Source organism: Thermobia domestica, chromosome 11 (genome assembly GCF_964235325.1).
Source record: "Thermobia domestica chromosome 11, izTheDome1.hap1.1, whole genome shotgun sequence".
NCBI classification, from domain to species: domain Eukaryota; kingdom Metazoa; phylum Arthropoda; class Insecta; order Zygentoma; family Lepismatidae; genus Thermobia; species Thermobia domestica.
The window spans coordinates 239,330,080-239,354,145 of record NC_137464.1 but is presented as its reverse complement, the minus strand read 5'-3'; the positions used below and the strand labels follow the sequence as shown (position 1 = coordinate 239,354,145).

General features: G+C 38.2%; 1 protein-coding gene across 3 annotated transcripts in view; it reads right to left on the bottom strand.

Moving 5' to 3' along the window:
* Window positions 1-24,066, bottom strand: part of LOC145664844 (meiosis 1 arrest protein-like) — a 56,497-nt gene that overhangs the window by 27,096 nt on the left and 5,335 nt on the right. For all 3 annotated transcript variants that reach the window (XM_081731855.1, XM_081731857.1, XM_081731854.1), the window contains exons 2-4: window positions 18,243-18,378; window positions 11,647-11,814; window positions 6,133-6,234 (exon numbers count right to left, since the gene is read on the bottom strand). In XM_081731855.1, the coding sequence (XP_081587981.1) occupies window positions 6,133-6,234; window positions 11,647-11,814; window positions 18,243-18,356 (384 nt within the window). In that variant the 5' untranslated portion in view covers window positions 18,357-18,378. The remainder of the gene's footprint in view (window positions 1-6,132; window positions 6,235-11,646; window positions 11,815-18,242; window positions 18,379-24,066) is intronic.

The window sequence follows — 24,066 nt, the reverse complement described above, 5'->3', positions numbered from 1 at the left end:
GTAGAAGGGGTGCTCTAGTCGTTCCAAGCGTAACGTCAGTGGTTCAAGTTACTGGGTCTACCGCTGTGACCAGCGTTGTCATTAACAATATTGCTCCGTCTTCCTTTGAGGGCACGACACCACTTCCCTACATCTTGCTTTGAAATTGAGCCCTTCCCATATACCTCTACAATCTGCCTATGAATGGTAGCAGGAAGTGTTTTTGCCCCACAGGAACCGCACTACTGATCTCATTTCTACTCGACCAAGTTTCCAGACAAGTCGTCATTTTTAATGTCCGCTTCTCGGGCATATATGATCAGAATCCGAAGTCTTCAAGCCTGCATCAAGAGACAGGTTATTAATCTACAAATAAATTTTCGTTAAGTTACATTAAATAACGTACAATATTTATGCTTTGTAACATTTTTTTCGATCATCCTTCGTATATTAATACACTTCACAACTAATCTTTCTGCTGTCGATGTTTGACAAGATTTAGATATCTACACAGGCATTCTATCTATACACTATTAAGCTAATTATATCGTCTTCTAAAAAGGTTGTAGATGATGAAAGAGTTGACAGATATTCTGAAAATGCTATTATTGTCTTCCTGCGTTCTCGACTCATTTTCCTAAATTTACAGAGTCAAGATGGCGAATATTAACCCGTAGTATTATTTCTTCTTCTCCTTAATATAGAAACATCATACCTGTTATTTATCGCTTTTTATATCAGTTTGCTACCTCCTTGTGATTCGGTGAGAATTTTGTGTCCCCATTTCGGAATCGAACTCAAGGCCTCGTACACCGATGGTATGAACTCTTAACAATTCAGCCACACAATGAATTTAGTTCATTCTAAAACATTACATTTACGAGGTGTGGCAATTAAATAACGAGACTGTCCACCTCCTGTCGCGCAGGATCGTGGGGGGTGGGGTAGCTAATGATGTGTTGTTGATTTTGAACCTTCATGAGCAGACACTGTTTCATGATTCTGAAAGCTTTTCTTTTCTTTGCAGGCTTGCATGAAGAGGACAGTGTTCTGTAGTGGTGCCGGAATCATGGTGAACAGTACAGTTAAGCAGCGCATTAACATCAAATTTCTGGTGAAATTAAACAAAACACCGATGTAATGTTGAGCAATGTTAAAAGAGGTGTATGGTGATAATGCTATATCACGTGCGCGAATTTTCGAATGGTACAGAAGATTTTCAGAAGGTAGGGAGGAGGTTGAAGATGATGAACAACCAGGCCGCCCTTTGAGTTTAAGAACGGACGAAAATGTTCAAAAAATTAATGAACTTGTGCGGAAAGACAGACGTCTGAGCATTCGGATGATTGCAGACATGACGAACATTAACAAAGAGACAGTAAGACAAATTCTGCATGACAAAAGTTAGTGAAAAAATTGTCCCGAAAAACCTCTGTCAGGAACAAAAAGACATTCGAAAGACCATTTGCTGTGACGTCATGGAACGACTCAAAGCACATGTGATGAAACATGGATTTTCCAGTATGACCTCAAGACTAATCGTCAATCCATGCACTTGAAGACTCCCACATCGCCAAGAATGAAAAAAGCACGAATGAGCAAGTCGAAAGTGAAGGCAATGCTCATCGTTTTTTCCGATATCAGGGGTATCATCATGATTGAATGGGTGCCTCAGGGTCAAACGGTGAATCAGACCTACTACAAAGAAGTCCTAATCAAGTTGAGGGAAAGAATAAGGAAGAAGAGACCGAATTTGTGGAAGAAGGATGCATGGATCCTCCACCAAGACAATGCGCCTGCCCATAATGCCCTTTCTGTGAAGCAGTTTTTAGCAGCCAAGCGAATTTCTGTGCTCGACCATCCTCCGTATCCCACAGACCTGGCTCCCTGTGACTTTTATCTATTTCCAAAAGTGAAAAGTGCATTGAAGGGAACATATTTTCAGTCTGTGGAAGAGGTGAAACGAAAAACGTCAGAGTTGTTGAACAGTGGGCACCTGATGACCTACAACATTGCTTTGAACAATGCAAGGCACGTATGCAGCGATGTATAGATAGAGGAGGGGAGTATATTGAAGGGGATAACAGTCAATTGTAACTTTCTTTGCAATACATCACATTTATGACATCAATCTCGTTATTTAATTGCCACACCTCCTATGTTTATTCATATGCTTCTGTTTGATTTACCTATATTTTTGTAGAATTCTTTTCGTATAAATATAGTCATTTTGAACAAAGATGAAGAAAACTTTTTTCTATTAGAAGACTCACGTTTAATGTGTGATGCTTTGCCTAAGTATCGAATCTCAACTTTTATATATATATACATATACACATACAGAGTACGAGATTTCTTTTCATTTTAAACAGCTTCCCATCTATACTACAATGCTACATCAGGACTTGAACTTGCGAGCAAAGGAAATGCGCTAACCATTCGGTTATATGCGAGCATATTATTTTTAATTTCTGAGTTTAAAATTTGTAGTTAAATTTAAAATACACATCAATGTTTAAAAACACACAATCGTTTCGACAATGAGATTAGGATTTTATGTGTTAGAAATATTTTCTCCATTCAATTAACTAATTTATCTATCTAACCTCAACCCATGAACTTAAAGCCTGAAAAATTTAATAGAATATTTTCAAACTATTTACATATTTACGAAATATGGTTCTTACGCCTTTTCTCTGTAGTTGTAGATATACTGTAGCTTATATTAAGTCCTACTAATTCGAATTCAGGTATTAACATCAGTTTTCCACTACATAATTTGTTTAATATTGCACGCTTCTGGTTAATATGGTATCTAGAAGTGTTCCTTGTATTTTCTGCAGTCAAAATTACAGTAGTTTCCATATTTTAGAAAAAATAATAAATAAACAAAACATTCTGTTCTCTCTCTTTGCCCAATCTGTGGGTATGACTGTACTTCTGCTTCAATAGTAGTTGGTTTGTTTACGCGTTCTCAAAAAAACTTTAAAGCTGCGATTGGTTTTAGTATCTGTTGATTTAATCACGAAATCTATTTGATTGGTTCTTCATCCGATTGCTAGAGGGTATGCTGGCAAGAAAGAGACGAAGTGGGCAAAGTAGGCTACAACTGATGAACGATACATATATATACAATGGCGGATCCAGGATATGATCAAGGGAGGGGCTAAACCATAGTTTGCCGTTTTATCCAGTGTAAAGCAGGATTGAAGCTCATTTTATCCAGTGTAAACCTGAGCGTCAAGGGGGGGCTATAGCCCCTATAGCCCTTCCCCCTTGGATCCGCCATATATATATATATATATATATATATATATATATATATATATATATATATATATACAGAGGGTTGATTAATTCGTGTGTCAATTTCATTTGTTCACTGTGCAAAAGTGGTATGAGGTGAAGCCGTGCAATTTGGTGTAACTTTAGACGAAGGACATAAGTTTTGTTTCGCCATGGAAGCATGTCACTTGTACTAAAGATTGAAGAGATATAGGGTCAAAGGTCAAATTTCGATTTTTTTCCTTATGGGATTGCAATGGTAAATTCTGAAAGAGCCTGAAAAAAAAACGTAAATCGAAGTGATAACAAAGAAAAAACTGTATGGTATGATTCTATGTCGCAAGCCGACCAAATATGCGTCAATCAAGTGTCAAGGTCAGAGGTCACGGTCAGATCAAGGTCACAGGTCATCTTGAGAACCCATTTGAATACACTGAAAACAACGCAATGTCCGTACTTCATCATATTAAATGGGTTCTCAAATAGACGTGTGACCTTGATCTAACAGTGACCTCTGACCATAGCACTTGATTGACGCATATTTGGTCGGCATGTGACATTATAACTTTCGGGCGTCGCTGCTGGGCCCATTATAACAGCTAGGAGTCGGATGCTGAGACGACAACGAATTCCTTAAGGGGACAGCTCCCGACTTCAATATTGGTTCCTAGATAGTATTAATTGTAAGAGATAGCGGGAAACTTTTTCATATGCATTAGGCTTTCATTTCTGATGCAACCATAACTTCTAGATCTACTTATTAAGGATTCAGCATTGAATTCAAGTAGTTCAGAGATCTACCGTAGATTACACAACATGAAACGAAAATCATTTGAATACCACTAAAAAATCATTTGTACGTATTATTTAAAATTGTTATACAGCAATAATCTTTATTTAAATTGAAAATCTGTGTTAGAAAATTTTCATACATCGGAATTTTTAACAGTTTATTCTTTTTTTAAAAAAGGGATTTATAAATTAACAATGACAAATTTAAAAAAGAAAAAACCAACAACAATCAAATTGTTGCTAAGAGTTAAGTTTTTCTTATTCGTGTGGCAAAATTCAGTGAGTGTATTCAGGTAAGTATTTAATTCCCCTATTTCCCCATTTTTTTTCTAGTGGCGTTGAAGTCAAAAACGTTACTAGGAATGAGGGAACTGCATATATATACAAGAACTTGCATGAATGTTAAATCAATATGGTAGTTTGTAACTTGGCTGTTAAGATTACTTAGGGGCAACAGAGGGAAGGGGAACAGCGCCCTGGAATAAATCCGTCTATGAAATGGAAGCTTCGATGGTTGTTTACCTTAATGGTATCTTCCTCAGGTTCCTTTCCCCTTTGTAATTTGCAGGCCATGGGCGCTGAGGGCCTATATACAATCAATTGGCATCTCTTCAGGCCCGACAAATTCCCGAAAGATGCCTGGATGTTTAAGTAAATGTAACAGTTATCTTCATATTTCTCAAACATTAGTATTTTTAACTATGTAGATACTATTTAAGAGCGCTGAATGATTTATTATTATTATTATTTATTTTAAAAATCCAAAGTTGGAGCAAAGCAGTTTTTTTTTTGTTTGTTTTTGTTTTAAGCAATTTACTTTTTCAGCAACTTCTGCTCTTCATAGATTCATGCAATCCATAAAGTACTAAATCGAGAGTATACATTTCTGAGTTTTAAAAGAAGTTCTGTTTTGTTTGAAACTGTGTTTCCTTTTGTCACAGCCAGCGGGGCAAATCTGTCTTCAACATCGGGGTCGGGTAAGATCGTTCCCATTTTTTTTTTTTTTTTAAGCGATACTCGAAATATTTATGAAGTTGAAAAACAATGCTGTGGAGGGTCAGGGGAGCAGAGTTGTCTTTAACATTGGGAGGCTGGCAGATTTGAGGCTTATTCTTGCGGGACATCAATTTCATCTCACTTTACTTTGTGACAATCGAACACAAGTCATCACATTTCTATCCAAAAAACACATTTCAAATCGGATTATTGGGAGGACAGTCCCCTTCAGTTCCAAGACTGGAGGGGACATGTATATGATTCCGCTTTTAATATAATCGCTTTGAAACCAGCAGGTTTTTCCGTTTAGGTGTACGGCGCTTTGTATCAGCTGCACCCGTAGCGACGCCTACTGTCAGAATCTTCAACTTTAACTGGAAATAGCCTCATGCACATTATGGTAACATGTTACACCAAGGGAGGGTACTTTATGACCACCACGAAAACTTATTTTTTTTAAAAATTTTGGGGTTATTTTCTAGAAATTAAAAGTATTGAATGACAGAAAATAAAATTATATTATTTTAGACACAAAACTTGAGTTATGACATTATACTAGAGAAACATTCATAACAATTCTTATCCTAATAATTGGGGTCCCTGGTTCGATCCCAGCTCGCGCCATGTGGACTTTGTGATGGACAAACACCGTCCTCGTGGGTTTTCTCGGGGTTCTCCCGTTTCCTTCCACTTTCTTCATTCCACCATTTTCACTCATCTCTCATCATCACCGTCTTCTTTAGCCTAACCGGTATAACCGTGGGACGTGAAACTTAAAGATTTCATTTCATTTTCTTACCCTAATAAAGGTGTGGACAATTTTCAACCCACCTTGATGTATGCAGGGTTAAAAGCTAGGGAGAATAATAAATTTTATCGGTGTACTATCATCAGAATTGGACCATGGTTTCTCGCACCGAAGACACAAAACTAGCCATAAGCAGTGGAAACTTTAGAACTGAACCTACTTTATGAGTATGAAAAAGTATTAACAACAATACAAAAGTACAAGAACAAAAAAAATTTCTCCAACTTTACGTGAATTGGTATGCAAAATTTACGTGTAGTACCTAAACTTACCAACAAGTCAAATTTTCCTTTAAACTCATCCATTGCGTCTTCTACCGCCAATTTTAAGTTCACTTTAAAATGCGAAATATCTGCTACTGCCTTGGATTTAACCTGAAAAGTATAAATCATAATATATCACATACCAGGGTTTGAGTTCAAGTGTTTTACGTCTTTATGCAACATCGAGGTCGTGAAGAACAGAAACTACTCTTAACGTGGGCTCAGGACCTCTACTGGGACTTGAATCAGGTATCGTTGAGGACACACAGACAAATGTGTAAGATAAACCTAACAATGTAACCCATTCCCCACTGCACTTCTCGCCTCCTAAAGAGGCGGATTACGTACAAGATCACACCATCGTCACGACGATGTATTATACAAAGTTTCTTTGGAACGTATATGGCGATTGAAAATTAATTCTCTATTAAAAAACTGCTCCTATTTTGTGAAAATATTACAATATTTCTATGAAACACGTTACCTTTGCAATGGTAATAACAACTGTCGATTTTTATTGGTATGCTATGGTTGCGATTTGATTTTACTTTTAGTTTAACGTCCTTTTCAGCAGCGAGTCTATATGAGACGTGGATCTACACCTTAACGTGGGATCCGAACATGAACTTCCTCCGGGAATCGAATCCGAGTCTCCCACGCCAAAGCCCGTGCTGCTTAGCCACGAGGGAGCTCTTGTTACAGTGACGAAAGGAGTCTTGGACGAGAGCGTAGACGAATTCTCGTTGTAAGTTGTAATAAGTCTGTGGTGCAAGCTCTGAGTGTATGGACTCCTTTTGTATCGGACACAAGATTATCACGAACTGTTACTCCAAGCTTAAGACTATAGAATTTATGGAAGATACTCGCAGAATTAGTCGTTATCCGATATCCTGGTTGAAGAATATGCGTAAATGGTATCGGAAATGTAAATTTGAAGCCTCATATAAAGTCAATACCGAGTCGCCCGTGAAAACAATCTCACAAATTCACTGATTCAATGGCCACCGCAGTGGAGTCCGTATAATTTTCACAAACTACCACTTTTGTTTGGTATAAGGCTAGAACCAGTTATATAAAAATATCCTGTGAGTGACTACATTTGATGTACGAGGATTTGTGTATTGTCATTATTAATGACCACGAGAGAATTCTATGATCACCCGAAGATCACAGCATGACGTGCCATTCAATTCTATAACATATTTGAACCTGACGTTAATGAATCGGATAAATTTTGAGAAAGTTATTATGGAACGTATAAGAATTAAGAAGCAGGTTGGAAAGTAATTTCAGAAACAATATTAGCTCTTTAAATTAGTGAGTTAATATGCATACATTGATATACAGGGTGTTTCAAAATGAATATAGGAGTTCTTAAGGCTTTGTAGTATTTATTACATTTAACGTACAATCATAAATAATACATCAAATGAAAGAGTAACTCAAACAGTTTTTGCTACAATTGTTCAATACGTATGAGCACCATTCGTCACACGGCACACATCAAGTTGATAGGCGAGAAAGCCCCATAAAGTTTCTGCCGGATATGGCGCAAAACACATTCAATTTACGGGAGACTCGTTGCAACTGTACCATCTCGTGGGGATTTGCTGACCACCAGATGCGAACATTATGAGTGTTCACATCGCTACTTAGGTAAAATATTAATTCATCACTGAAGACGACATGATCCAGAAAATCTTCATCGCCATGCAGCAAAATTTCATTTGCAAATTTGGTACGCAAACCGTAGTTTGTAAGTTTTAGTGCTCGTAACAACTGCAAATGATAAGGATGTAGTTGTAAGCGTCTCCTTAAAATTCTCCGCACAGACGGTTTTACTGTAACTACAGATTCAGTCCTTGCAAAATGTAAAACACAAAAAGCTTTCTGTTCACTAGTCGCCATCTTTGCTACTAGCGCTTTCTAACGGCAGACAGAAGAAACAGTGCATGCACATACCTGCGTACAAAACTGTTTGAGTTGCTCTTTCTTTTGATGTATCATTTATAATTGTAAGTTAAGTGTAATAAATGCTACAAAGCATTAAAACCCCAATATTCATTTTGAAACACCCTGTATTATCATGGAACATATTTCTGTTGTTGATGAGTGCACTTCACTTCTCATCATTTATCGATTTCAATCAGAAATTATAGGATTACAAGGTGATCGACCTTGTATCCACCTGGGACAACGCTGACGATCATACTCTCATGCAAGTTGGCGCCCATAATCATTTTACAATTAATGTCCGTACACAAATTTCCGGGATTTTGCCTCGATTATCGTCGTGCACATTAATGGTGATGAAAGAGGTCTGAACTCATGTAATGTAACTTCTATTGAATAGAACAAGAGCGTGGTAACTGATTAACTACGCTGATTCTATGTGGGAGTTTGACATTCCATTAATTTCTATCATTCTACCGTACTCGTCAAATATGTTTCACGAAAATCGACCAGTAATTGGTAAAATTATTAATAGAGAGCTAATTCTTAATTACAGCGAAAAAGGAAATGCAAAAGAATCAAGTACTGTGTTAGAACACTATTAGGTACTTAGAGTATACTGACAAATTCTTTGAAATAAAATGCACCAATGCTAATACTTAAACTACTCCAAAGTATGTTTTAATTAAATTTAGTCTGTGTTCTCTGTTAATAGCTAGTCACAGTCTAAAGCAGTGGTTCTCAAACTTTCCGATAACGCGGACCTCCTGCTCATTCGGGAAGTAATCTGCGGACCCCCTTGCAATGCTAATCTGAAATTTCACATGCTATTAAAAATATACTAATTACAACTTATTACTGACAAGAAAAAGATCAAGAAAAATAATGCAATAAGTAATTTATTCTAAAAATACATGATTGTTTCCTAGTGAAGGAAATTTCAATTGAAAGTACAGTAACTTTCAAGACTAAACATCATTTAAAAAAAAAAAAAAAAAAAAAAAAAAAAAAAAAAAAAAAAAAAAAAACCTTGGTAAGCAACGTTCTCAAATGTGGGGGGCCACTAATGTGAGGAATGAAATTCTTTGTATTTCTCCATAATTGCATTGAAATCTGGAATAATTTTTGTCACAACCAATCTTAGGTCCGATCCACATTAAGACGATTTCGCTTTAAAGTTTTAATATACTGCAACGAGCAGAAAAGGTCTGCTTACATAAGTAAGTGGTAGGGAAAGGCATCAAATGCTGCAATGACTTTTTTAGACAACTCTTCGTACTGACAGCGCGCACACAAACCAATTTGAGTCAAGAGTTACTCGTAGTGGCGGGTCTAGGAACATACTTTGGGAGGGATTTCTCATAGTTTTTTTTTTTAAAGAAATACCAGAATTGGGGGGAGGTTTGATATTTATAAGCATAGAAATGACTAACATTTACTTCTTAAAAAAAAAAAAAAAAAAAATGGTGGTAGTGCTGGGAGTTTACCGCCACTTGAAGATGAAATCCATGAAATTCCGAGTTACAGTTAATGAACAACTGCTTTTGAAAATGTGCCCTAACAAAGAAGAAATTTCTCTCACTTGAAGTAGTCCTATATAACGGTTGACCAGCCTCAGGGCAGAAATTTAGTAAAGTAAGAAAACATTTAAATTTACAAACGTAGGTATAATTTCTAATTGCTTTCTTTTAGTAACTGAAAAAATACTTCTTGCCTAACAGGTGTGAGTTCCATTTTATTGCAACACATTTCAATTTTTAGGCGTCGCGGATCCCATGGTCTCCCAGAGGTCTGCGGATCCAACTTTGAGAACTACTGATCTAAAGGAAATAAATAACTAGAAATATCTGGACATTGTACGCAAAAAAGACATTTTAATCTCAAATGAATATTGAGCTTATTGTGTTCCTCAACTGCGTTTTTGCATTCAATAATTTTAATTACCTCGCTGGTTAATACCCTCGACCGTACAAATGTATGGCTTGTTATAATAGGTGAACTAATTGTGTGGAAGTTGGGAAAGGTTATTTTTTTTTTAATACTTATTTATTATACACTGATAGCAAAGAACACAAAAGAAGTACAGAAAAGGTCCGATAACTGTGATTAGAACACAGAAAGCGAAATTACATATATTGTGCGAGCTATAAGTCACTTGTAGAAATAAGGGGGGGGGGGGCGGTGGCTCAGTGGTAGAGCGTTCACCTCCGGTGCTCGGAGCCCCTGGTTCGATCCCAGCTCGCGCCGTGTGGACTTTGTAGTGGACAAACACTGTGCTTGTGGGTTTTCTCGGGGTTCTCCCGTTTCCTCCCACTTTCTTCATTCCACCGTTTCATTCTATTATCATCATCACCGTCTTCTTTAGTCTAAAGGGCATAATCGTGGGACGTAAAACTGAAAGATTTCATTTCATTTCATTATTTGTAGAAATAAACACTTACTAATAAAACTGGCGTTGGTATTGCAGCTCTTTGAAATTAAAGCTTTCAGTTTAACGTTTCACGATTATGCCGTTTGGGCTAAGGGAGACGACGACTAAAGCAAGTGAATGATGATGGAAAATTTGGTGGAATGGTAATGTGACAGAAAACGGAAGTACCCCGAGAAAACCCATGAACACTATGTTGTCTACCACAAACATGCTTGGCCGGGGATCGAACCCAGGAACTTCACACACCAAGGTAAGCGCTCTACCACTGAACACCGTGCTCCACCCAGTCTACTGCAGCTTTTGTCGTCAAATTTTTAATTGTCAGCAAATTCCATTACGTACAAAAATCTGGTACAGATGTGCAATTTTCTTGTTGAAAATTCGGCGCAGATGTTAAAAATTTTGAATCTGGCTATTATTCCAAATTATGTTTTTTTTTAAAAAAAAATCATTATAATAATAATAATAATAGAAAAACGTCTAAGTCTGTGCGTAACGCTAATTCGTAATAGTTCACTATCACCTTAATAGGTGTCTCTACCTGCACTGCCTGGCGACAATAGATGACGCTGGCATACAGGCAATTTGCGATTTCCTACATTGCCTGACGTCAATAAGAGACGCTGGAATAGAGGCAATTTGCGATTTCCTACATTACTTGAAGTCAATAAGTGACGCTGGAATACAGGCAATTTGCAATTACCCACATTGCCTGATGCTAATAAATGATGCTGGCATACAGGCAATTTGCAATTAAATTACATCTTAAAAAATGCATAATTTCAACTTGTTTCAAAGTAGAGACAAAGCGCGATTTTAACCTGAAGTGTTCAGTAAGTGGAAGTCTTGGGGAGAAACAATTAGTTTTAGTGATAAATATACATATCACAAATCCTAACCTTACCAAATTACATATATTCGTGTTTAATCCTGGATTCTTTGTACAAATGCACAAAGGCTTGAATATATTTCTTACTATTTGTGATGCTGATTTGTGTAATATTCAACAAAATATTTTTTCTTGGGGGGGGGGGGGGAGGGAGGGATCCATACATTCAACGAGTTTACATTCCTAACGTCAATTTTCTCTTATAAAAAAATACCTTCTCCAACAAAAGTACAAAATGTTTGGTACTCACCAGACTGGGAAGCACATGACAAGCAGTCACAATCTTATTGAAACGACCTCTAATGGTATCCAATTTGCAAATATTTTGCACCTGAGGACTAAGAACCGAGAGACCAAAAGCCGGTATTCTAACACCACCTCGAATCGAACACGCTAAACTCATTACATTATGCAACGCCTGAAATGAAACAAGTTCGGCAAATAAATTCACAAACATTATAATGCAGAAGCGGATTTGACTCACAAAAATATTCAATGAAGGAAAAAAAAAAAAAACTCGATAAATAGATGTAAATTATAGGTTAAAAAGTATAAATTCATTCCTGAGATATTTAATACACTGGTCTGCAAAACTTACGGACGAAATAGATAAAAGAACATAAAATAGTGCACAGTCGTTGAAAATGAATGGAAGTCCGGCAGCATATTGCCAAAGACCTCCCACATCTGCAAATGAGGCAAAACGTTTCACGGTGTGATATCAGCATGGCGATAGCACCAAATGGATCAGCTCCTCCAATACGAGGCAGCTGAATGAAAGGGACGAAACAGTCAGTGGCGGATCTAGAAGGTAAAAATGGGGGGAAGCCAGAATTCAGACTATGATAGGTATACAAGGTGTAATCAAATTGTACGGTGAACGTAGTTGCACAGTACTATCAATCGACGTTGTATCCATTTCAACCAGTAAACTCGGTAGCCTAAACGTTTGGTACAGTCAGTGTCGAGCTTGAACGAGTTGTGACATGTTAGTTGGCTTTCAGAGGCAGAAGAGTGAAGACGTGTTAAGAGTGTCTGTCGCGCGCCAACATTAAGTTTTGGTTCAAGCTGCCAAAGAAGTTCACGAAACGTCAAAATCAGTGTATGGCGATGAAGCAGTGGCATTGAAGCCTGACAAGTGGTATAATCCTTCAAAAGTGGCAAGGAGTCGGTTGAAAACGAACAACGATCGAGACGTCCTTCGACGTCGAAAACAGATGATAACGTGCAAAAAGTGGCACAAATGATTTGTTTAAACGGGCGAATGACTATTCGAGAGCTATCCGGATGGCTAAACATCTCGTATAGATCCATGAAAAGCATTTTAACCGTCGATTAAATAGGCAAATGGGTTCCTTCTTCACCACAAAAAAAGCGTCGTACCACACCGTGCTTTCGATCCGCAAGTTCTTGGCCGAACAAATATTCCTGTTTGTCCACATTCGCTATGCTCTCCAGATATACCACCATGCGACTTCTAGCTCTTCCCGAAAATTAAAACCGTGCCGAAAGGAAAACGTTTTGACACCATTCCTGATATTGATAGGACCACGATAGAGCAGCTGAACGCTCTTCCAAAAGAAGCTTTCCAGAAATGCTTCCAGTCATGGATTTAACGTTGGGATAACTGAATTGCCAGCCAAGGACAGTACTTTGAAGGAGATTAAATCAAATTCCATGTAAGCTTATTATTTTGTTTCTAATACAATTATTCACCGTATTTTTTGATCATACACCATTATCATGACTTTACAATTTTTCATGTGTCCTGCAGATTTTTCCAACTTAACTCTCTCCCGATGGATATTGTGGCTAGATTTGACACTGACATTGTATACCTCAAGTGTTGTTTTATACATTGCATAACAGAAAAACTGCAACTCAAACTATATTTAATGTTTCAAAAATGTTCCAATAAAGAATAGAAGGCATATAAATAATAGTTTCAATTACTTTGTCACTCAAAAAACTTGGCGGGCCTAGGCCCACCGGCGCCGGTCTAGATCCGCTACTGGAAACAGTGTCAGTCAGAGAGCCGTTAAGATGATTTGTGATGATGTTACTCACAACAACATGGTCCGGACATTTGGATGACACTGGAGACATTTGGGTAACTTACACGAGGAACTGGAAGGACGAACTGTGTCGAGGTACTATCCACAGCATTGTTTTACGTGCTTGGGAAGCGTTCCGAACCACAGGCAATGCTATCGAAAGGAAATGTGGTAATCGATCACGATCAACTACAACAGTGGGAACCGCTACATTGTGCAACAGGCAAGAAGGGACCGACGTCATAACAATGGGTGCAATTTAAAACACATTTAACAGAACTCCAATGGGCCCAATCTCAGGCTTTACAGTGGCACGTCGATTGCTTGGGGGTGGTCTCTTTGCCCGACGACCATTACGTAGTGTTTCGTTGAAATCCGCAATTTAGCGGCACAGTTTGTGGTGGTGCCAAGAACATCAGGACTAAATCGACTCGAGCTCTCTTCTCAGATGAGTACAGATTCAGTACGACTAGTGACTGTACATATACATTCATCTGGCAAGAGCAATGAACCCAGAAACGTTATCCATTATGATTGTTTTAGTTGTCCAGCTGTTCTTGTGTGGGAAGCATAACGTTGCATGGGCATACAGACCTCTAAATTTTTGAACCGGCACACTCACCGCTCAATGTTATTACGTCACTGTATTCGTACCCCGCATGCGTCATCTTAGAAATGCAGTCGGCTCCAACTTCATCTTTATGAATGCTAATGTGCGGTGCGATTTCATCGAACGACAGAATATTTGCCGAATGGGCTGACCTGCCAATTAGCCCGACTATTATTCCATCGAGCACGTGTGAGATGCTATGGGAAGACTTCTTGCAGCACATCCTGATGCATCAAAGATCATGAAGAAGCTGTCAACGGCGCTGCTAAAGAAACGAAACTCCATATTACAACAATTCATTACCGAACTTGTGAGCAGATTGAAAGCACATTGTGAACATACATACCGAACTTGTGAGCATACATCGCTGTCCATGCTGATCACAGATTCTTGCTAAACACCATTTAATTCCTTCGGAAATGGCAGGGGGCCATTGTGAATCGCAGTGCCTTTAGTTTAAGCTATTGTATCTGTATAAAAGTACCATTTTTATTCTTCTAATCACATACTTTTACCTGTTGTTTCTGTATCGTACTGTAGCACTATTTTATATGTATGATTCGTTTCACCGATCTATGCTACTTCTGAGTGACAAAGCATACAAAAATTACGGGGGGGGGGGGGGTACAATAAGTTATCAACCTAGACAGGAAGGAATGCAGATAGGCTCACCTGGTCATCACTGTTTTTCGATGTAGTCCCGATGGAGGTCTACGCACCGTGTCCACTTTGTGGGCAGCGAAGAAATCCCAGAGAAGTCTTTGTCGTGGCCTGCAAACCACTGGGAAACAGCCTGTTGGATCGTTTGACGAAAAACATTGTCAAAGCAGGTGTTTCTTCAGGTGTCGGAAGAAGAACTACGCACTAGGGACCATGTCCGGACTGTAGGGAGGATGATTCAACACTTGGAAACCACAGTCAGCAATGGCAGCCTCAACTTTCCGGGCCGTCACAAAAACATTTGCTACGTGGCATAACACAAACACTTTGCTCATGGCCATTGTGTAGCTCCGACTGACTTCAAATTGTGCAGCTGTGTTCCCCACAGTGGCCTTGGCATGCGTGTCAGGGGTCATTATGCTCCGCCTCTCCCTTCCTGTCTAGGTACATAACTTATTGGACGCCCCTCGTACTTTCATCCTTAAGTTTTGTACACCGATGTATTAAATTGCACTAAGGTCATCATCTAACTTACTTCATAATATGGTTCTTGAAAAGCTCTTGTACTTTCGACTTTCTCCTGGAGCCTTGTTCGGCGAGAATAAAAATCGAAAGAAGAGAAATAAACACATCAAGGACATCTGAAGAAATGGACTAAGGGAAAGCAGTCGAGAAACACTCCGTTCTATCAGCTCCTATTCACTATCACTTGTCAAATAGTGGCTTGGGTTGCTGTGAAATGGCGTCGTCAAGTTGTGTGTTTCTTTGCTTCAAAAGGAAGTTGCCAACTCATGTTTTCAAATAAAAAACATACAACTGGATTGCGTTATTTTACACCAAGTCACACTGCTACTTGAGAAGTAACGGCAGTACCTGAAAGAACAAGGCGTACCTTGATTGTTCCTCCTCAGTAAGACCTTCCTTCCATAAACTGAATCGCCACGGGAGATTCAAGGATTTTTCAGGATTCAGAATTTGAAGAAAAATGTTTCTGAAAGTGTTAGCATGCTGTTTAAGACCAATTTAATATCCAGTTCTTTAAATCAGGGTTCACACTAAAGTTCTAGTATTGATTTCTCCGACTTTTTCTCAATGAATGAGTAAATTTTTCCTGACGTGCTACCGCAAACATTATCACTTATGTTCTGATATATATTCAGTTTCCACAAATCCCATATAGCTGTACAACCGTCTAGCAATGTCAACATCTAGGCATTGTCCGCTACGATCACGATGAAGTTATTATGGAAAGTAAGTACTTTGACTCTTATGAGTCTCTCTTCCTACTTTCTGGTAGGCGTCTGCCAGCAAACCTTACCATCTCAGTTGGAAGCCTAGACGTTTTGTGTTAGATCAGCTAGATGAGGAAATGAGGACTTTGTCAATTTGGGAGTGATTGACCATCTCCATGTGATCATGTGGGTGTTATCACCGTATACTCACTCATGATGTCGTGGCCCCGCGTTCGATTCCCGGTGGGGGCACTCGGTCGAAAAAGTGTAAAACGCTTTTTCAGGCCAGCCACCCTGAATGAGGTTTTCCTGGGTTTTCACACCAGGCAAATGCCGGGGTGGTACCTCACTTATAGGTCCCAGGCCGCTTCCTTCCTTCCCTTCCCCCGGATAGTGTGCTCGCCGAGGGACGTCATCTCTCAAACGTGACGGGCTAAATGGCCTTAGATGCCGAAAGCCCAGAAATCTAAATCCTAAACCCTAAATCACTCATGATGTCAGAGGGACAGTCGGATAAAAGCTATTGAGAAAGCAACTGATCTAATCATAAACGAACTTAAAAGCGTCGCGTGTGAGACTATGGCAAAGCAACGTAAGGGGTAAAGGTACTAGAAAATGCTACCACAATTTCTTAAAAAAGCTTTTACACATACAAGGACTTCCTTGTAGAAAGCAAACAAATTATTCGTTGAAGTAAAATTTAGATATCAGCTGGCGACTTTAAACGAATGTCCGATGTCAATAACCACCTAAAGTTACGAACTCCAACTTAGAAGGCTCTCAATTGATGGACGACTAATTCCCAACATGAATAAAGATTGCCGAACCTTGGTTCATATCCCGTAACAATAGGTTTACCTTCTTACGGTAAATATATGTTTGGTTTGATTTGAGATTGGCGTCCCTTTCAGCAGAGAGGCTATATGAGACATAGAATTAACAGCTTAACGTAGGATCTAAATCACACAAGCTCTTATCGGAGTCGAAGCCGTGTCTCCCGCGCCGAAGGCACGTATGTTAACCATATATCTGTAAATACAAGTATCAAACTTCCTAAAACGCTAGTACCAAACGATAAATATAAGTTAACGAAGTTTAGACAATATAAAACGATGCTCAGAAATTCTATCATTCTAATCGATGTTAATTGACGAAGTGTTTTGTAGCACTGGTCTTTCCTTGGTAAGTCCGTTCCATTTTATTCCTTTGTGTTTCTATTTTTCTTCTTCCTGTTTTATCCTTCGTGACCATGATGCCACGGAAGAGTTGAAACATAGTTGTAAATAATATTCAGGAATTAACAGAAATTTGTAAGTATAATGATCTTCAATATCTCTGCATTCTGAATATATTCATAAACATAAACAAGCAAACATATATATTAATTTGGTGTATCTCTTTGATTATCTACAACCAATAAAGCGAACTTATTTTCTTCTTTTGTAATATTTGATTTTTTAATTTAATTTTCTTCTTTTTCTTTCAAAGCTTGAAGTTTTAACATCTTTCGGCGCTCCTCAAGCTTCTGACTCTATTCTGATCTTTTGAGTCTACCTTTCGTAGCTTACAAAAAGAAATTCGCTGACTCTTCTGTGAAATATAGTAGATTTGCATGACTTTCGGTCTATTTTGAAGCATTTCCCTGATTCTTCCTGACTTTCAAGTTCAGTGTGAACCCCGTGAAGATGATTTTCAAGCACTGATATGAAATTTCATAATAGAAAGGCAAAGAACTAATGAACTAATATTAACCAAACGTTATTGTAATTACCTGTATCAAATACTTAATGCAATATTAAAGTAAAATTGCTAATACGGTCGAATTTTCAGTGATTGAAGGTGGGGAGCTGCCACTCTTATACGAGCCAATTAACTAACTTTTAGGTTAGTAATAAAACAGGGCAAGTTAGGAAATATGTAACTACCTGAATCATAAGTGATGTCTCTGTAGGCCACTTCTCTTCTCTGTTTTAACACACTAAAAACAAGACCTTTCATAGATTTTGATTTGATTTGAATTTAGCACCCCTTTCAGTAGCGAGGCTATATGAAACGCAGCCTTACATCTTAACGTGGGATCCGAACTACATAACTTCCCGCCAGAAATCGAACTTAGGTTTTCCGCGCCAAAAGCAATACTTTTTATAAAGATAATTGATAAGCTCGTAAGTTTGCGATTTTTTTTTTTTTTTTTGGCACAAACCAAATATTTGTGTATTAATATGTAAGATTACACTACATAAAAATATGAAAAACAATAAAATGCTCAAAATCCACTCCAAAACTTTACCTGTGCTGTATTTTTTAAATTCAAAGGTGTAGTTGGTGATTCAATGTCTATTAACAAATAGTGAGCTGGTTGGCGATTGAACGCCGTCCTTGTACCCGGAACAAAGCGATTCATTGTCTTTTATATTCAGATGACACTGAAAGAAAAGAATTTGGAAGTGAATGATTTAGAAAAATCTGAAAGAGATAAATTAAAATCCTTTATAAAATGTACAGTATTGGCCATAATGGACGACTCGCCACAAATAAGTGTCATGCTTATGAATACACAAGAACATTATCATTTAAATACGGATGTATTTGATATAAATGATACATTCCAGTTTAAAGACAGATACAAAGGATACAATTCAGTGATATGCTTGAGAGTGACTTTAAAATTTGGTACGTAAGTCTATTTTTTTAACACAGCTTGGATGCCAGAAAGCACGGACAGACACAATTTTTCGCAGTATTCTGGTGTAATTTTCTGTAACCCAGACGTATTTTATAACTTCTCTTAAATGAGAAACTGAATTAGGATTACGTTAAGCCACTTTTCACTTTAAAATTACCCAACAGTTCTCGATAAGATTCAGGTGAGGAGAATTTCCGGGTTAAGGTTCAAGAATTTGACATCCACTGGTTTCAAGTCATTCCTTAACAGCCTTTGTCTGGTGGCATGAAACTAAGCCACCATGTTGGAAGTGGGTGCACTGGTAACTTCTCTTTAAGTACATCGAGATAGATAGATCCATTCACTGATATCCCTTTTGGCACGAACCACAATTAACATCTTCCTTTAGCAGAAACGGCACCCAGCCCATGATTTTTGAGAAATTCTTTACGGTGGGAGATTCCCTTGTATTGGGAGACTGGCATATGTGTCTACAAAAAACATAAAACTGCAATACTTGGGTCTCGTCCGAAAATATAACTCTGTTTCATAGTTCAACAGTCAACAAAATGTCAATCAATCGGCAATGTTCTTGGTCGACAATTTCGGCTCTTTGGAAGGCGTGTAAGATTTTAAATTGGAACATAATACACTCCTGCGGATAACCTTTGGCTAGGAAGATTCCCATCGTTTGGTAAACCAGCCTGGATTGCTTTGGCTAATTTTTGGGTGACTTCTTTGCTGCCAAAAGTATGGCGTCATCCATACACTTACTTGTACACTTTTGACACCCTTTGGGCTTTTTATAAACATAATTTCCAGTGCTTTTGAAAGTACTTATTGATCCGGTAACTATTTTCTGTGCCAAATGCAAATGGCAGCAATTTGGCGAATACTGTAGCCTTCTTTACTCAGAATCTTTATTTTGTGCGTGCATTTCCAGAAATCTTTTCCCAAGCATAGTCACTATTATTACCCTTCAACGAGAGTAAAAAGAGAACTATTATCGAGTTACTGAAAGGGGCCTCTGACAGATAGCTGCAAATGTAAACAAAACGTGAGGAACAATCTTCGCCAATCACAGCACTATTCTTCCACGCTGTTTCTAGGCAACGAAGGTCACTGACCGCGCTGTTGTCGGTAGTTAAGACAACTTGTTAAATGTCTTAAGTTTGTCGCCAGAGCTGCTGTCTCTGTTGCTGAGCTTCTGGCAACAGCGCCTCCAATACTCCACGTGCTCACCAAACTGTCAGAAGCTACCTTTCCTTGTGCACACAGTAGGACGCGTTCGGTGCGAACAATACAATCTCTAGATACTTATGAACAAAACTTGATACAATGAACAATTAACAGACTACAAACCTAGCAGACGACACTATCACGTGCAAAGAGAATGTCTATTAAAAAAAAAAAAAAAAGTGAGTCACCCATTCTGGCTAACACTGTATATGCATAATGCCATACATATTTTCCCAAAAATTGGCCAGTGTTAACATAACCATATTATACTAAATTTAAAGATATGATTTAACGCTTAATTATATAATTTGTAAAAAATATAACTTACTGTATCCAAGTGTAGTTTAATTTTATTTAATTTTTTTTTCAGTAATTTCTTTTCTCTTCGAATAATACCCCTGTGGAAAATTACATCAGTCACACGAAATTATTCTCATTTCTCAGTATGTTATTGTGCAATTTTTACATATGCCCAGGTGAAAAATAAAATCTTATTAATGTAAATGTTTTGTATTCAAAAAACCCTTGGGGATCCATGGTGGCTTAGTGGTGGAGATAACCTCTGGTGCTAGGGATCCCTGGTTTGATCCTAGGCTGCGTGAATTTGTCGTGGACAACATCGTGTGAATGAGCTTTTCTCCTACACGCTTACTACACCAACCTTTTCACAATCATTGATTTCTTTTATTATCCGTCTTCTTTAGCCCAAATGGCATTATCGCGTGACGTTAAGTTACAAATTCATTTTCGAATAACTTTTTTTTTTTTTTTTTTGAACGAACTACTATTGTAAGCATTTTACACTAGAACTTCTTCTGCAACGACATATTTAATGTACAAGCTAACCAAAAAAGTTTTTGCCGTTCTAGAGCAGTGATAAACAGAGAGCAATACAATGGACAGTATGTACCTTTAGGTTTGGAAGAAATCTCCATCAGCTTCCAACGTTTCTGCAGTTGTACAATACCCTGGTCATAAAACTCGGCAGTCGTGGATGCAAAGATCTCCATGAGTGCGTTCAGCAGGTCTCATTCATTTATGAAGAATCTCCCAGGAGGCGGTTCTCGCGGGAATGAAACAGGTGCTATCTGTTGGCTGAAGGTCCAGTGAATATGGTGCATGACAATGTTTTTCAGCTAAGTTGCTGAAGGGTATCCCGGCTCCTCTTTGCCACATGTGGCTTGGCAGAGCGATTCACCAATACCCTGAATGCACAGTGCATCCTTGCACCGGAATGCACAGTGCATCCGAGAGATCAGCAGTGATGGTTTGACCTAGAGAAAAGGGCTCGTAATGCACCACTTATCGTCAATTGCACCATTACAGAGAGCATAAAATTTTGTAAATGTAGAGCTAGTTTTGAGGTGTGAGGAACAGGGTCACGTGACGAGAACCAATGCCTGGTAAACTTGGGAGTGCCATACAGGACCCACTTTTCATTATCAGTGAGCAAGCGATTAAAGATGGGTGTGTTCAGGTGGCGAGTGAGCATGGACAAACAGGCTGTCACTCGTTCTACCTTGTTGGCTGCCAGCAATGTGTGAGGTACCCACTTGCTTAACTTGTATTACTCTAACAAAAGAGACACTGACCAAAGCTTAAAAACCCACTTTATTTTAAATTATAATTTGTAACTGTTTCGGATATCTAGCATATCCTTCTTCAGACACAATCGAAAATAAATGAAAATACAGACATCTTATTATTACAAATTATAATTTAAAATAAAGTGGGTTTTTAAGCTTTGGTCAGTGTCTCTTTTGTTAAAACAATCAATCCAAAGCCATGAATAGTCTTACTATTGTATAACTCCCATGTAGGTGCAAGTCTTGACTGTTTCAGCGGAAACATAGAAGCTTTGTGCAAGTTCATCATATGTTTGACCACTGTCCCCCTCGATGCCTGCTTTCAGGGTCTCGTCATCCAACACATGTAGCCGTCCACTGCGAGGTTTATCCAAAAGTATCACATCTCCCGAATGGAATTTCTGGAACCGATGCCTGGAGGTGCGTTCGTTCACGGCATTCTTCCCAATGCCTGGCATAAAGTCATACAACAAACACACGCGAACAAGCTGCTTCGATACCTCTATTTCTCTTTAACACTGAACGAGCTATGGCTGCTGTGTGTGCGCAATGTGCCTGTATTACTGACGGTTGATGATCAGACCCCAATGGCAGAACTTTCTTTGACTTTCTGCGATGAGCTTTTGTAAGTCAAAATTTTCTGTAAAAGAAACACTTGTGATTGTTAAAAATACGCTTTACACGACGTAAATAGTTCAAACTATATTTATGCGAGTCGTCCGTGAATGTAAGACATAGCAGGCATGTTTTTACACTTTTCTGTTGGCTATATTTTTTTTTTTCTCTGGCAATTTTTCTGCACAGGCGCAGCAAATTTTCTGCGATCACATCGCAGATCGCGGCATGTTCTGCTATAGAGGATCAGACTGGCTCTCCATTGTTTGGCAGCCACGTGAGTCATTTCGTTTCCTCTCCGTGAGAGCATGATTAATGGGACGTCACAACGGGAAGAACTGTTTTGGTTATCTTGTACATTTTTGAGTGTTTTGTAGACATTTGGAGTGTTTCATTAGCACAGGAATAAAAACTTCGTAATATCTGAGTGATTTCTTTCAGTTTGCAGTCGGAGTGTTCACGATCATGGCCCCAGCGCGGCTGAAATATCGAATAATAAGTTTTAACATCAAACAACGGATACAAAAGCACCGGATGCAAGGTGAGTTCTTTTTCTATGTTTATTAATATTGTTATAAGATAACACTTCTTTCTAATTACCCTTGTAATTACGTTTTCCTCTGTCATAGCTTCTCCTACATTCATACCTGATGACTCATATACAAACAATGCTGGATGACGTTACTGAAGACTGGACACAGTGTTTACAAATCTCAATATTTATCTTTTTTTACTCATTAAATTCTCTCTTACAACACCAGGGATTCAAGAAAACACGGGGAAATCTTAAAACTATTTAGTTCACTCCTTAAAGTCTATATATTAAAGTATATAATCCACATAAGCAGTTCGAGTTACAAATAAAATGATTAATAATAAATATTCAGGATCATTAGAGGTTTAAATGTTGGATATAAAATAAATTTTGGTAGGCTGACGCCTCATCCGAGTTATTTAATTAAGCTTTAAGACGGTAATAATAATAATAATAATAATAATAATAATAATAATAATAATAATAATAATAATAATAATAATAATAAAAATAATAATAATAGCAGTTATTATTATTATTATTATTATTATTATTATTATTATTATTATTATTATTGTTATTATTATTATTATTCAGAAGTTAATGAATTTTGAAAATATGAGATTATACGAAATACAAATATGGGAAAGAAACCGTACTTGAAGTCCCCTCGGAAACTTTACATGCGCTGTATTTCTTAAGTTATAATTGTTGATTTAATGTTTATTAACAAGTAGTGAACTAGTTGGCTGGTTGGATGCAATCTTTCTTCCGAGAAATGCAATTCATAATCTGTTATTTTCCCACGAAACTGAAAGAAAAGAATTTGGCGTAAATGACTTGCAAAGGACGAGAAAAAAAAAAAAATCTCAAAAACAGACAAAAGCGTGCTGTGGACTCATTGGATGACGCCAAGTGCCAATTCGGCTGATTCAGACTATAATTATAGTGATCACGTAGCATTCATTGGCTGGTGTAAGCGTATTGCTTTTATCTTCCTTTACCCGCATAGTCACCGTATCTAACTTTCTTGCTCCCTACGGATGCACCTCCAAAAGGGCATCTAGCTTCTTCCTGCCCCGAAACGGAATAGATTCACTGTTAACTTCTAGTCTCTACAGAGCACACGCTGCAACATGTCTTCCGTACTTGTCTTCCCTTATGCGCATGAAGCACTGTAGTCCAGTGGTTAGAGCGTTGGACTTACGTCCACGTGGTCCCAGGTTTGATTCCCGGCCGGTGCTTCCCAACTTTCGACGTCTACCGAGCATCGTGAGGTAAACTGAGGAGTCACGTGAATGAATGACGTCACGGTCTAGAAAGCTAGTGACAGGATGATGCAGTGCACTGACCATATGCTCGTCGCTAGATTGGACATAGTTCAGCCGGTCGCTGACAGATGGCGTTGGAGCGGCTCAGGTCTTCAAGTGGACTTTTATGACTTTTTTGTTTAAGTTTCTTCCCTTACGCGCAT